At 29.1% G+C, this 15,387-nt stretch overlaps 1 protein-coding gene across 1 annotated transcript; it reads right to left on the bottom strand.

Moving 5' to 3' along the window:
* Positions 1-359: 359 nt before the first annotated feature.
* LOC112790793 (long chain acyl-CoA synthetase 5) lies at positions 360-9,473 on the bottom strand. Its single transcript, XM_025833364.3, has 19 exons — positions 9,270-9,473; positions 8,617-8,680; positions 8,440-8,529; positions 8,182-8,238; positions 8,050-8,098; positions 7,725-7,801; positions 7,579-7,618; positions 7,399-7,493; positions 6,862-7,029; positions 6,558-6,668; positions 6,233-6,320; positions 5,959-6,025; positions 5,806-5,881; positions 5,606-5,723; positions 5,223-5,468; positions 4,999-5,138; positions 4,680-4,862; positions 4,316-4,435; positions 360-758 (listed from the first exon to the last, which is right to left on the bottom strand). Exons 1-19 carry the CDS (start codon positions 9,419-9,421, stop codon positions 708-710), a joined length of 1,992 nt encoding a protein of 663 aa, XP_025689149.1. The 5' UTR covers positions 9,422-9,473; the 3' UTR covers positions 360-707.
* Between the last annotated feature and the right edge of the window lie 5,914 nt (positions 9,474-15,387).

The raw sequence follows: 15,387 nt of genomic DNA, 5'->3' as shown, positions 1-15,387 counted from the left end.
ATGAATGGAGGATATAATTGGTTGTTATTTTTGTATTTGATTATTAATAAATATAATAGATAATTGATAAAATAATAATTTATAAAATAAAAAACTATTTTTATAATTAAATAAAATATATGGAATTGATTTGTAATTAAAATTAGTTCAAGTACTATATAGCAATTGATAAAAAAACTCTAAAAACATATTTTCTATCCAAAGGTTCCTAAACCACCGAATCCTGTGCCGAGTAACTAAACAAGAGTAAAATTTCTCAAGAATTTACTCTACAAAGTTGAATCTATACTTCCCATGACGTTTTATACAATGTTGTTACCAGAGTATATTTTAATACTAACTATCGGAAGACGACGGGATTAACGGGTTAATAGCATCCATAGATGGTTAATAAGCTTTCGATCTAATCATGCATCCATATCTAAGGCTCCAAAATGTGTAACTGAGTACAGCATTGGAGCATAAGAGTTGACATGCACATTCTCGATATCCGTTCATTGCTTTCGCAAGAATAAGCATATTGCATAATTAATATTGTTCTAAATATAGTTTTACCTAAGTCCTTCTACGGTTCAGTTCAGCAGCTATCTATGAAAAACCATCTATAGAATCATCAAAAGGAAAGTTTGAGGAAAAAAGAGGGCGAAATCTCATGAAGAAAAAAAAAAAAAAACGTTTCCATGAAGGTAGCTCCAAGTAGTAATATCTTACGCACTGGTTTTGTTGTTTATTGACTTGTACATTTCGTCAATATTATTCTGTGCACAAAAATAAATAAATCGCAGTCAGTGCACAGATTTGTATCCACAAAAAATGGAAGAGAAGAAATCCAAAAGAATAATGTAGTCCAAGGCTGAAAGTCCTACTACATATACCCTGTTATTTCTACATCTATATATATACCAGCAATTATGTTATGCATTTATCAAAATCAATCATTAATATAAAATATATATTAAAATATAAATACACAGTAAAAATAAGTTAAATCATACATTTATATACAAATATATTAGTGACTGATTTTAATATATAAAAAATATTTTTGATATACTAAATATGCTTATATAATAGAGAAGCAAATTATGCTTATACATAAGACGAAACTTTAACATAATTTTTGGGAAGACAAAAATTTATATCAGATACAAAATAATTGTCTAAATAATTTTGATATACACTCTATTTAAAATAACTTCGTCTAACCTTATTTAAAATATTATTACAAAATTTGGGTTATTTTTCAAAATCTCATTGCAAATAATTAAAACCAAATTTGTCATTAAATTTAACTTTTTGAACTTTTAAAAATTGTATTTCATTTTTTTTATAAATTATTAGAGTTGTAGAATTATTAACTAGAATTGACATTATTGAAGTTATATATATATATATATATATATATATATATATATATATATATATATATATATATATATATATATATATATATATATATATATTAACCTTCCTCTTAAAAAGCATTATTTTTTTAATTATTTTATTATTATAGTTGTAAAAAATTTGAAATATATAAACTATAAAATATTTAAAAAAATTATAGTTAAAATAATAAATATTAAAAATTATAATAATTATTGAGTATTTGAGTGTCTTTGTTTAGTAAAACAGTTTCAATAAAAAACTCATAAATAATAAAATAATATTAAGTTAAGTAGATAAGAAAAGATTTACAGATTTAAAAATTAAAAAAGTTTATGAAATTTTGGAAGGTTTTGTATTTGTTTAATTGAGTGTTTTAATCAGTCAAAATTTAAGAAGTCTAATTATTTAAGTCCATCTTATCTATTAATTTAATATATTGTATATTATTATAATTGAGTATGAATTTGAACCTAAATACTCGAGTTAGAGAATAAAAAATATTAACTAATTGAACAACCAATACTACATATAACAAAACTACTAATTTTTCTCCAAAGATTTTTGTTTTTGGAAAGAGAGGGAGGGGGGGGGGTGTCAAAACCAAGATCCGCCGATACTTATATAATATTACTATATTAAATTGAATTAATTTTATTTTTGTTATTATTACATCACCAAAGTATATAATTAATATATTTTGGTTAACTATAATAACCAATGGATATACAAATTATCCTTTTGTATATTTTCTAACAATCATTAAAATATGTTTATTATTTATGTCCTTCAGATAACTATAGTGACTAATGGACATATTGATTATTCTTTTGTAATTCTTCTAATATTCAATTTACATTTAAATATTAATTGATATTACTTAATTGTTCAATTATAAAAAATTAAGCTGTAAAACTTACAATTTGGGTTAAACTTTTAGGATTTAAAGTATATATTTATTACTTAATTTTTTACATTTAACAAATATAGCTTTGATTTACCCTAAATAAATTTTTGTAATTATCTTTATAATATAATAGAATCGCGTGTGTGTGTGTATAATTTTGGGATAAAATTATCTTTATAATATATATATGTGTGTGTGTGTGTAATTTTGGGATAAAATTAAAAATTTAGTTTTAACAAGAGTATTGATTTAATTACTAAACTTTATATTTTAAATTTATAAATTAATACTGATTTTAATATTTTTATATATAACATTTATATTATTATAAACTTGTTTATTTATCGTATAAATTAAGGTATAGCTATTAATATTTATATTTATATTTATATTTATATATTGATAATACTTCAAAATAAATAATATTTGATCAAATAAGCCAAAAAGCTTTCCATATCTTATCTTAATAGTTATAAAAGATAGGTTTGTGTTATGAATTTATTTGTTGTTACATAATTCATTTTATTAATATAATTATAAATTTAAATATAGTGCTTTATAACTTAGTTATATTTATATTTTATTAAAAAATTTTGGAGGCCACTAATTTTTAGTAATTTTAGTCCGTATTTGACTACCACAAACACTGAATATGGATTTATGGTTTATTATGAATATAGTCATTAAAACTTTTAGTTATAAGATATAAATTTAGTTTGAAAATATTTTTTTCTTTATGAACACATTGATATTGCTTTTAATTTTCATCTTAGGAATAGGATTAAAAATTTAAATGCCATGTTAAATATTTAATTTGCATACTGTTTTTGTACATTATATTAATTTATATATTAAAGAATTATTCCTTTAGTGAAAAATTAGGTTATATGGTTTACATATATAAATAAAACTTTAAATTTTAGAAATATATATACTTCATAAATATTTTTTTACATTGAAAAATTAATATTAATTTTATTTATTTTAAAAATATATTTGTAAATTAATTAATATTTATATTATCTTAAAATTATAGAATTATATATGTTATTTATATACAAAGTTAAAATTTTAAATAAATAATATTTTTCGTTTTTTTTTCTATGACTTTAAGATCTCTGGTGCAATAGCACAAGATCCCTCCACTAATTATATAAAATATAATTTATTTTTAATATTTTCGAAAAATTTTAAAAATATTCTTAACATTTAATTTGATTTAGTTTTGTTCATATCCTTTGAAATAAATTTTAATTTTACACTTTATCATATTTTTTGTTAATTAATTTTTTTTTCAATTATATCTTTAATTTTATCTCACTATCATCATCAACATCACGTACTCATCTTCTCTCATCCTTCCTCATCTCCAAATCTCAAGTTAGGAACCTCTCCTTTGATTTCTCACTTTTATCATCAACATCATTATCTATTATTCCAACCACTCATTCCACCACCACCAATATACCTCTCAAGTTAGACATGGTGGAGATGGAGTGAGAGAGATGTGGTAATGGAGGTGGGGGAGTGGAGGTAGTGGCATTTGGGGTGGAGTAAGGAGGTGTGATTGTAGTGGGATGAGAAGATGCTGATGATGGAAGTGGAGAGGATGAGATTATGTTGATGGTGATCATATGGTTAATTAAGGATATAATCGAAAAGAAAAATTTTAATTGATAAAAAAATAAGATAAAAGGTAAAATCAAAATTTATTTCAAATATTAGGAACAAAATTGAATCAAATTAAAATTTTTTAAAAGTGTTAGAACAAAAATATAATTTATCCTATCGAGGAATGATAGGGCCAGCAATATTTATGATTTATAGTTATTAAGTAGTCATTAATAATGATTTTAATGGTGTGAGATTTTATCGAATAATGTGAGATTATTTACTTTTTTTTTATTGATTATATACACCAAAATTTAATAAAATTACTGATTCTTAGACTTTTTTTTACCTTATATACAACCAACCAACCAACTGATTTAATCTCAGTCATTCATCAACAAAATATTGGTGTACCTTGTAGTATTTATGCATCTGAGGTCTCTTCTTCTTAAATGTTGGCGTGATAAGGTCACGGTCTTGGTCAAAAGGAACCGGGTCAAGATGAATCGCTTTTATGAACTCAAAACCTTTCAACTGCCACAAAACAATATTCAGGATCAAATAAAGCTTCAGCTGACGAACCTGTACATACTCACATAATATAGGCACTTCCATCCATTTATTCAAATTAAATACATTTTTATAAATATGGAAAAAGAATTAGATAATGTTGATTTAAATGTAAACAAAAAAAATTTCTACTTGATATGTATAATGTGACTATGAGCTTTTAATTCAAAATGATGATGGCTAAATGTAAGTAGAAGTAAAATATGACCTTTTTTGCCTTGGCAGTATTTACGAGTTCTGCAAGCACGTAGGCTTTTGCCTTTGGATCTTCACATAGAGAATTGTAGTCCTTGGTTATATTATTTTCTTCGGCCCACCTTTCAAGTGCATCTTTCTTGGGGTTAATCACGGCAACAAGGTAGGCCTCGAAACTGCTTCCATAGACCCATATCTGAAACGAGGAGGTTCAAACATCTGTTAGTTTGAATAACATACAGTGTTTCTCTGGCATGCTTTTCCTAAGTTATTACAACACTCTTTGCTTCTCGAATAAGTAAGAGGATAATAAAAGGATGGATAGGACATACTGATTCAAGAACAGAGCTTTGACCATAAACATTCTCCAGGTGTTCAACAGCAACATATTCTCCTTGTGAAAGCTTAAATATATTCTTCTTCCGATCAATAATTTTCAAGTTTCCATTTGGTTGCCACTCTCCAATATCCCCTGTTTAATAGATCGAATAAAAGCGTGACCATGCATGCAGCAATGCAATCAATGAATCAAATAAATGAAATGGAAAAAACGAACCTGTATGGAACCATCCATCTATTATAGCCTCGTTGGTGAGATCTTCCCTTTTGTGATACCCTGAACACAAAGTACCACCCCTTATACATACCTCTCCCCTTGGTGTGCTTGCAAGGGCATCATATCCCATGTCAGGAACAGATTCCAAGCATGCATCCACATATGGTAGTGGAACCCCCACTGTACCAAGCATGTCGAAGTTGTTTAATAGCTGGGCAAATGATGCCGCACCCGTTTCAGTCAATCCTATTTCAATTTTTACAAATCAAATAAGTGAAAGAGTCCCATATATAACAAAAAGTGAAAGTGTCAAGTCTCAATCTGATACATATATTGACGAGAGTAAGTTAGAAAGGGGGTATTATTAAGTAAATCAACTATACCATATCCTTGTATGACAAGAGAACAAGTCACAACCCGCAAAAAAAGTTCCACGTGTTTAGCTAGTGGTGCTCCTCCAGACAAAAGAATTCGTACTCTACCCCCTAAGCTTTGTTTTATCTGAAAAAAAAAAGAAGATTATGAGTATATTTGCTGTTTAATGACAAGGGTTTGGTGAACTAAAAAATATAAATAATGGCACCTTGCTAAATACAAGTTTGTCAAACAATGGAGCTGCGTCCTCAATGCCTACTCCGTTCATTAGATTATTCAACTTGCTGCACTCAAATATATAAAGTCATGATTTGCATACATTCAAGTATCACAATATAACATTCAAGAACAAAGTACTTACTATGAGTAAGCAAAATTGAACATTGTCTGCTTCACAAACCCCCCAGCAGAAATCTTATTTTGCAAGCCTGTATATCACTTAGGGATTGGGGTGAGGTCTTTCATGGTTGATGGTACTTTATTCAGTCAGAAAAATAGAAAAGGAATTAAGAAAAAGGCCATTCCAATGTGTTGGAAATAATTAGATTTTTAGAATGTAATTTTGTCCTTGATGAAATTATGATATGTTATGTTGGACAGATCACTGTACTGTCAACAAAACACAAGAAGCTTACCTGAGTACACTCTTTCAAGCACACGTGGAACAGCACAGAAAATAGTTGGTTTTAGCTCCGCAACGTCTTCAAGTAACAATCTGGCATCCTTTATGTCCCAACAAAATAATAAACAACAAAAGTTTAATTAGTCTTTGGGGATAAACCAAATCCAAACTTTAATAATTACATCAACCTACTCTTTTAGGTTGTGTTTGTAGTGCAGAATAAAAGAGAAAATAAAATACAGAAATAACATAGAATTTTTGTTTCTGTTATGTCCCACATTGTCCCCAAAAAATAAAACCATGCCTTTAGTAATAAAAGATTTAGCACGCGTACTCACCCCACGCCAGAATCCTATTGAGGCACCAACATATATCATTGCCTCCTCAATGACCCTATCAAAGATATGAGCAAGGGGAAGATATGATATATACACTTCTTTGTTCCGCAACTGCAAACCAAGAAAAGGAGGAGAATAAGACAATCAAAGATGGGACAGCGAAATATTGATTATATGGAACATTAAATTTTTTTATTTTTTATTTTTTGTAAAAAGGTATGCATAACTTAATGAAAATCAATTACGTTGCATATAGGAGTCCACTATATGTTTTGTATTGAGTAACGATTACTTATTGACTTACAGAGTGTTTGCAACTACTTAGAAATTGCAGTATCGCAGATACCGCAATAAGTACGGACTCATTGGATAACAGGACTCCCTTAGGGTCACCAGTTGTTCCACTTGTATACATTATTGTACAGATGTCACTCTTTTTTATCACAGGAAGATCAAAATTCTGATTTTCACCCTGCCACAGCGATCAAAAACACCAATTAGGCATTCAATAACACAAAATATCCACAAAAATAAACTAATGGTGATCAAATACTAAAAAGTGAGAGGAAAGAATATGAGTGAATATTTATAAGTGCTAGAAAAATAAATTAAAAAAAAGTCCTACATTTTAGTTGAAGTTTCCATGTGTAAGAAACACCGTTACTTTGTTATTCCTATGAAAAATCTGCTTTTACTAAAAATTTAGTACATATGCCGATACAACAATTTTTTAGTATGATAGTAAAGTGCGCATGACAATAATAGTAAAAGAATGAACTTTGATTTAACTTGACAATTAATGGTAGAAAATGAGTAATAATGTGTGAAATGGATGACCCACCACTTGTAAAAATTCATCCCATGAATAGCTTTTCACCCCCAAATTTTCAACTTGTTGCTTTTGTTCTGGAGTAAACTTTCCAAAGCTCACAAGTGCTACAAAAAAGAAATAAATGTGATTGCTTCTTTATAATACAGAGACATTTTAAGAAACTTGTGTAGAGAATCAGTGAAAACTTACTCTTGAGAAACTTTGATGCATTTGGAAATGTCTTCAATAGCTGAAAAGTTTCAGAAATAAATATATGAAAAGGATTGATCACAGTTAATAAAAAATCATGCTTTGTAAGAAGACACTGATATAACAAATAATTTTAGTAGAAGAACCTCGGGTATCTTCTTTTCTTCTACAAAAGCAATTGAGATCTCTGCATGGCATATAATAAACTCCACTGCTCCAGCACCTGAGCATACACATACATATGAATGCTAATATAAGTCAAACTTTGAAAAATAAAGATTAAAATACTAATACAGAAGATATTCTTGGTATGAAAAGAACCTAGGAACAAAAGCTATAAACACAGTAAGGCTTCTGATATAGTATATCTATTATCAACGGGATTCTGTGTTCTTTAAACTTGGGACAATGAATTCAAACTTAAAAGGATCTTTTAAATGATTAGTCATGCTAAAGAAGTTAAGGACTCACCTAATGTATCATACAAAGGAACACAATAAAGTCCATGAGCATTACAGGCCTGTAGTTATGTTGCACTTAGTCAACAAGAAACATTGAGAGGATGACAAAACAAAATGTGAAAGCAAAGAAATGAAAATGAACCTCCATGCTTATTATCCACCCAGGGCAATTGGCACCATAGATACCGCATTTCACTCCCTGAAAATTGGCATCATATTGATTAATCTCAGACTGCAAGAGATGATTCTTCCCTAAGAAAAATAAAATAACTAAATGATCATTTCTAAACTCTTCATGAAAAGATAGCAGCAGCATCAAAGAAGTACCATACAAGAGCATTGATCAAAACAAGTGGAAAAAAAGGTTTTCTTTTGTGGTAAATAGGCATAGGTGACTTACTTGCCCGTAACCACAACTGCGGATAGAGCTTCCAACTTTCTGTATCACCTCGTACACTTCTTTGTAAGTTTGCCACTTGTACTTGCCAGCCTACAAATAGTGACACAAATTCACAACACAATAGCATCAGGAAATTTCGCGCAAGACGAATTCAACAGAGAACAACAGAGAATTTACTTTTGCATTCTCAATTTCCCGGGTACCAAGCATTGCATTTGTTGGAAACTTCTCATAAGCCGATCTGTAAGAAAAAACATAAACACTCAGAAAAAAATAACTATCACTGTTTTATTAATACAACTTGATAGTATTGTTGAATGAATTATGAAAACCATAACACTTCACATAAAGTAATTTAGAAGCACACACAACTAAAAGAGTAACTAGGACTTGCTTGCCTTAATTAACACCTTCAAATAAATGTAAAATTTGATCATTTCAACTGTTTATAGTGAAATATGACTTCTATATGATGCAGGCACGTGTTTGTCATTATAGTGGTTTGCTCTTTTATAATTCAAAATCAATAATCGATTACAAAAATATTTATCAAAACATCTATACATAATAACAAATTTATTGGTTTTTTTTTCCTTGATATTATGCGAAAGGCATATATAGGAAGATTGAAATGATCATATAAACTCTACTCTCTCTTTCTCTCTCTAAAATGATCAAATAATAGGATTAGAAATTCGGACCAGCAGACATTGAATCAGGAAAGATGAATGGTTAAAAATGTATAAAAACAAATGCATGGATCTAGCAAAATCAAGGGGGACAATAGAGCGTAATGGACGTAGTTGCATGCAGCCATAGAAGAAAGATACCGGAAAATGTCCCAACAGCTATTGAGAACGTCGATGGGAGGAGTAGTGGAATCATTCTGATACTTGCCCCGGTAAACGGGACCCATTGATGGTTTACCTTGTGTTGCTTCCCTCGCTTTCTCAACCTCCACTACATATCTCATGCCTTCCATCCCTGTCAATTCTTGATCACTCAAGAGTGCTCTTCCTTGCTCGTTGTGCCTCTTGTGGTGTAGTGTGATGTGATGTGAATCTGATCTCACTTGTAAGATTGCTTATTCCTTATTACGTGAGATACGCTTTCCAGTGGTCAATAATCTCTCACATCATTATACAGCTTATTTTCCGCGAGATTATTTCATTTCCTAGTTACACTTGTTTAGTTTCTGTTATTCGAGTGGAGTTAGCGAGTGACCTTTAAGGCTTTGTTTGGATATCGGGAAAAAAATAAAAAAAATTAAGAAAAAAGAAAATGAGATCAGAGAAAATAAAAGAAATAGTGGAATTATTTATGTGTTATTTGGATGAAAAAATAAATAAATAAAAAATAAAAAAATTTGTTTGGATAAAAAAATTAACAATATTATTTGTACATTAAAATCAACTACTAAAATCTGTTATTAATATATTTATATATAAATATATGTGTGATTTAATTTATTTTTAATATATATTTATATTTTAACATGTATTTTATACTGATGGCTGACTTTGGTAGCTGATTTTGATATACACATAGTATTACTTCAAAAATTATAATAGTATAAAATTATATTAATATTCTTATTTATATTATATGTAAATTATAATTTATTAATGATAAAAGATAAATATATAATTTTATTAATATTTATCACATTTTTTTTATTTTCATCTCATCTTTAGAATAAAAATATTTTAGTGGACTCCACACTATTTTCTTTCTTTCTACTCCATTTTCTCTCATCATCTAAATAACAAAAAATTTACTTGTTTATCCTTTTTCTTTTTCTTTATTTTCTTTTCCTCCAAATTTTTCCAACTTAAACAATGTGTAAATTAACTTCGTAATTCAATAAATACTGTTATTTAATTTTTAAATAAACAAAAATTATATTATAAAATAATAAATTATATCTAACTCACTTTAAAATAATATGTAAATTATTCTCTATGATGTGTTACATTTTAATTAGATATTTACTTTTAACCTGAATTACTATCTTAATTATATTAAGGTTATTTTATAATTAAATTATTATTTGAAATAGAAAATTGTATAATTTTTTAAAATATTAAAAACTAAATTCATTTTATTTTTTTAAATCATTGTTACCTAAAAGAATACCTCTTCTGTTAATTGAAACATATTTTTACTCTTCCATTCTTTTTTTGTCACGTAACTTCGGTCCTTCTAAGCATTATCCTCGCCAATCGTGATAATCATGTAAAAAAGGGTTACACACTATTTAAAAGCACCATGTATAAGATTGACTAACCATGAAAGTTTAACGGAAGACATGGAGGAGGTGTTTTTGTTTTTGGGCTATGGTCTGAAACCGACTCAGCCAATATCAGTAAGCTTCGACACCGTATTGCTACCAAGTGAATGAATTCTTGCATCTTAAGTATCAAATAGACGTTCCCTCCGTTATCACTGTTTATTCTCTTTTCTTTATCATCTTCTCTGATGATGCCATCATTAACGATGATATCTAAATTTTTAGATATTGGAAAAGAGACATAAAGATTCATTTTTAATCGTATTCAACATAAAAAATATTTACAAGGATATTCGATATAATTCTTTATTTCTCAAGAGTACTCTTATTTTGTCTTTTATTTAGGTTAGACACATATTTTATATTTATCTCTTAAATGTCTATACAATTTATTTTGTATCTAAAAATTTTAATATTAAATATTTTTTATTTAAAATATCATTTTTACGCTATTTTTTAAATTGTGAGATTAGTCTCTTCTTTAACGCATTGTTTGGTTTAAAGGAAATTGAATGAAAAGAAAATGTAAGGATGAAAAATAGATGAAAAATTAACTTTTTCTCTGTTTGGATTAACATAGAAAATTGGAAGGAAAACAAAAAAAATAGTACGGAGGTCATTCAAAACTTTTCTTCTTGGACATGAGATGAAAACGGAAGAAAAAGTTATAAACAATAGTAAAATTACAAATTTACCCTTCATATAAATAATGGTAAAAATACATTGCTATATTATTATTTATATATAATATAGAGAAGGGTATTAATATAATTTCACTTGGTTATGATTTTCTCTCTCCTTACTTTTTTTTTATTCAAATAAAAAATTTTTTTCTCCTATTTTCTTTCCATCTATTTTCTCTTCATCCAAACAACATAAAAAAATTAACTTTTCCTTTCATTTTCTTTCCTTCTATTTTCTTTCCTCTCATTTTTCATCTTCCATCCAAACAAAGTATAAGATAATGCAAAAAATAATTTCTCATATAAATAATTTATTTAATTACTAATTAATTAATTGATAAAGTACTACTTATAAACTAAAAATTAAAAGAATAAAAATATTATAAAAAATACTTATAAGAAAATTTTTTTCCAAATTAAAAATAATTTCATTGAATGAAATTTGTGGTCCAAAAATAGACAACACAACAAGGACAAAGGTGGAATGATCTAACTTAAATCATAATACCATAATTCAATAGAAAGAAAGGGAACCAAAAGATAAAGTAATTAGAAGGTGAAGGGACTCTCCAGGAAAAGGGTGTTCAAACGTGAGTGTCGATCTTCTTCCATGGTGTGGCAAACAGCATCAACAGTTTGAAGAGGATAGTGTCTCTGGTTTTTAAATAGAGTCTCGTTCCGGGCCTTCCAAATTTACCATATTATATTTGTTGCAAGCTCCTTCTTCTTTGTCGATTTGCTGCCAAACTTCAAATTTTTGTCAAGCTCATTCCACCAAATTCATGGTTCTTCAATTAAAGCTGGAACAGGTAAATTAGAGATTTGCCAAGTCTCAGTAGTGTTTGTGCACATCCAGAGGCAATAAGCAACAGTTTCAGGGGACCAGTTACATTGCTAACATAATAGACTCACTGATGGAAGTCTTTCGCTTAGTTATTGTTGGACAGATAGGCCTTTGTGCATAACTTTTTAGAGAAAATTTTTTATCTTGGGTTGGCATTTGATGCTCCAAATATCAGACCACAATTGCTTATTTTGACACTGTCCTGGCAGGAACTTTACTGGAGGGTGGAAGGATTGGAACGTTAGCTGGTACCCAAACGCTACTGAATAGCATCAATTTTTCTCCTTCATCCAGGTAACCTCATTATCACCTTGTTGGATTTTAGTGTTTATGATAGCCTCTATAATTTCTGGTCTGAATATATTTTTTTATATTAGTATCTAGTTTCATGTTCTGTTTGGTAAAATTAGGTGTGAAACTCATGTATGATTGTACTCTGAATTAGCCTCTGTATTGTGAGTAATAGACAGATAATCACGAACCCATGAATCTTCTCTTATTCTGATATCTGAACCGTTGTCCACCCTCCATAGGATACATTTTTTCATAATTTTTCAGCCCTCTGTTACACTCATCCATCTCAAGAAGGGTTGTTTTCAACTTCTGCTTTGAGAAAATTGGAGTCTTGAAATATTTACTTCGGTACCCTTTAAAGATTAGAGAGTTTGTTCTTGTAAGTAGTTTCCAACCTTGCTTGGCTAGCATTGCAAAGTTGAAAGCTTTAAGATCTTTAAAATAGAGACCCATTGGCTCTTGGGCCTACATGTAATTCGCCATTCAATCCATTGTATTCTCTTTTTCGATCCTTTTTGGCCCCACCAAAACTATAAGATGGCTCTTTGTATATCTTCTATTAGTGTTTTTGGAAGTCTAAAGCAACTGAAAGTGTAAATAGGCGCTGCTGTAGCCACCACCTTGATAAGGACCTCCCTTCCACTCTAGGCTCTGTTCTCCTCTGTGGAGCAGATGGGATAGACCCTCTACACAGAATAAAAAGAGATAGGGCAAAAGAGGATCGCCTTGTTGCAATCCTCTACATGGTCTAAAATAACCATGAGGTACACCAGTGACACATGGCATGCTTATGTGAACAGTTGTGCCACGTGTCACAATGCTATTTAACCGCGTGTCGGTTTGTGCCACGTGTCATCCGTTATATCATCATTGTAGATACATCAAATTAGTCCCTCACTTTACATTAAGTGACTCATTTTAGTCTTTGAAATTGAATATCTTAGACCAAATTAAATGTCGTGCACCAAACTAGTCCATTTACTAATTTTTTCTCATTTTTTTCTATAAATTCAAAATTCTCAATATCTTTAAATGCATTAATTTCAATTCTATTTTTTCACATGTTATTTAAATACAAGTGCTTTTATAAAATATTTTTTCTTTTGCGAGTACTCCTAAATGCTGTCTTGAAGTTGACGTGAAGACATTTCAAGTATTCTCACTACCATCTCTGACCTCTTTCATCTAGACTGAAGAGGTTGGAGATGGTAGTAAGGGTGCTTGAAGTATCTTCAGTCTAGCTCATTTACACACAACAAAAATGTGTATTTCATAAGAACCAGAAAAAAGTATTTTAATTCTTGATTTCTTGTTAAAAATACATATTTTTTGAGAAAAAATGTGTCTAATCAATCATATAATTCTTTTTTAATAATAACATACTTATATATTACAAATTTACCAATGTTAAATTATTATAGAAACAAATTATATATTTAAAACTAAAATCTTAAAATTTTTTATAAAAACACTTGTATTTAAACGATACATGAAAAAATAGAATTGAAATTAGTGCATCCAAAATATTAAAATTTTAAATTTTAAAAAAATGAGAAAAAAACTAGTGATGGAACTAGTTTGGTATACGATATTCAATTTCAAGGACTAAAATAAGTCACTTAATGCAAAGTGGGGGACTAATTTGGTGTATCTACAATGATGACACATGGACGAATACTATTGCGGCACATGGCACAAACGGATACGTGGCCAAATAGAATTGAGACATGGCACAACGATCCACATCAGCATGCCACGTGTCACCGGTCGCATCATCATACCATTACACGTGGTCAAACTATGGAGTGACACGTGTCACTAACAGCCCACGTCATTAAGCCATGTCATCATGTCGTTATTGGAAAATGGGTCGGGGACTAATGTGGTGTACTTTTATCAATCTTAGGGATGTAGTTGGTACAATTAGAATTTCAAAGACGATTTTAGTGCAGGATGCAATCTCAAGACTATTTTGGGGGGTTTAACTCTATTCTTGGGAACTAATATAGAATATTAGTCTAAAATTAAACCCAAAAGGTATGATTTATATTTTCGCAAAAGTAGTGTTAATGTGGATTCTGAGTTCTTACTTCTGAGATTTTTCTACTTATTACTCATTTTGGAGAAAAAAAAAAGAAAATCAGTTCTGCTGAGCATAGTCAGGCTTGCTTATCTCTACGCCATAGTGTGCTGATGACCACCGTCACTAGCACCGGCAACCTTTTTGTGAGTCCTGAATCTTTATTTTGGGTTAACCACAAAAAATACTCTTGAATTATTCAAACGCTGACAAAAATGTATCCAAATTTTACTATCGACAAAAATGTTTTCAAATAATTTAAAAACACGACAAAAATACCCAATAATAAATATATATTTTCAAAAAATGGCTTAGAGATTGAATTTTGATGCGATTTTTTGCAAGATGATCATAAAAGTGAGATATTATTATCCTTAAAATTTGGTGATTTTTCATTAAATATGTTTGTTTTTGTTAACGACCAATAATACTTTTAAAAAATTACAAAAAATATATACTTAGTAAAATATCACTAAATTTTAAGAATAATAATATATTATTTTTTTAATCATACTTGCGAAAAATCGCATCAAAATTCAAACTTTAATGTATTTTTGAGAAATACATCTGTTCATACCCTGGCCCAATAATAAAGGCCCAGGTCCAAAAGAAAGGCTTAGCCCAGAGGATTGAGCCCTGCTTAGCACCGACCTTCGTGTTAAGAAGTCGGTGTTGACTACGATTTGTCCTAAAGAAGTCGGGCACGAGATTAACTGGCAGATAAACACTCATTCAAATGAGTAACCGCCCCTAAAAT

Source organism: Arachis hypogaea, chromosome 3 (genome assembly GCF_003086295.3).
Source record: "Arachis hypogaea cultivar Tifrunner chromosome 3, arahy.Tifrunner.gnm2.J5K5, whole genome shotgun sequence".
NCBI lineage: Eukaryota > Viridiplantae > Streptophyta > Magnoliopsida > Fabales > Fabaceae > Arachis > Arachis hypogaea.
Note: the sequence above shows the minus strand (reverse complement) of the source record. Positions and strands in the feature narration are given on the sequence as shown.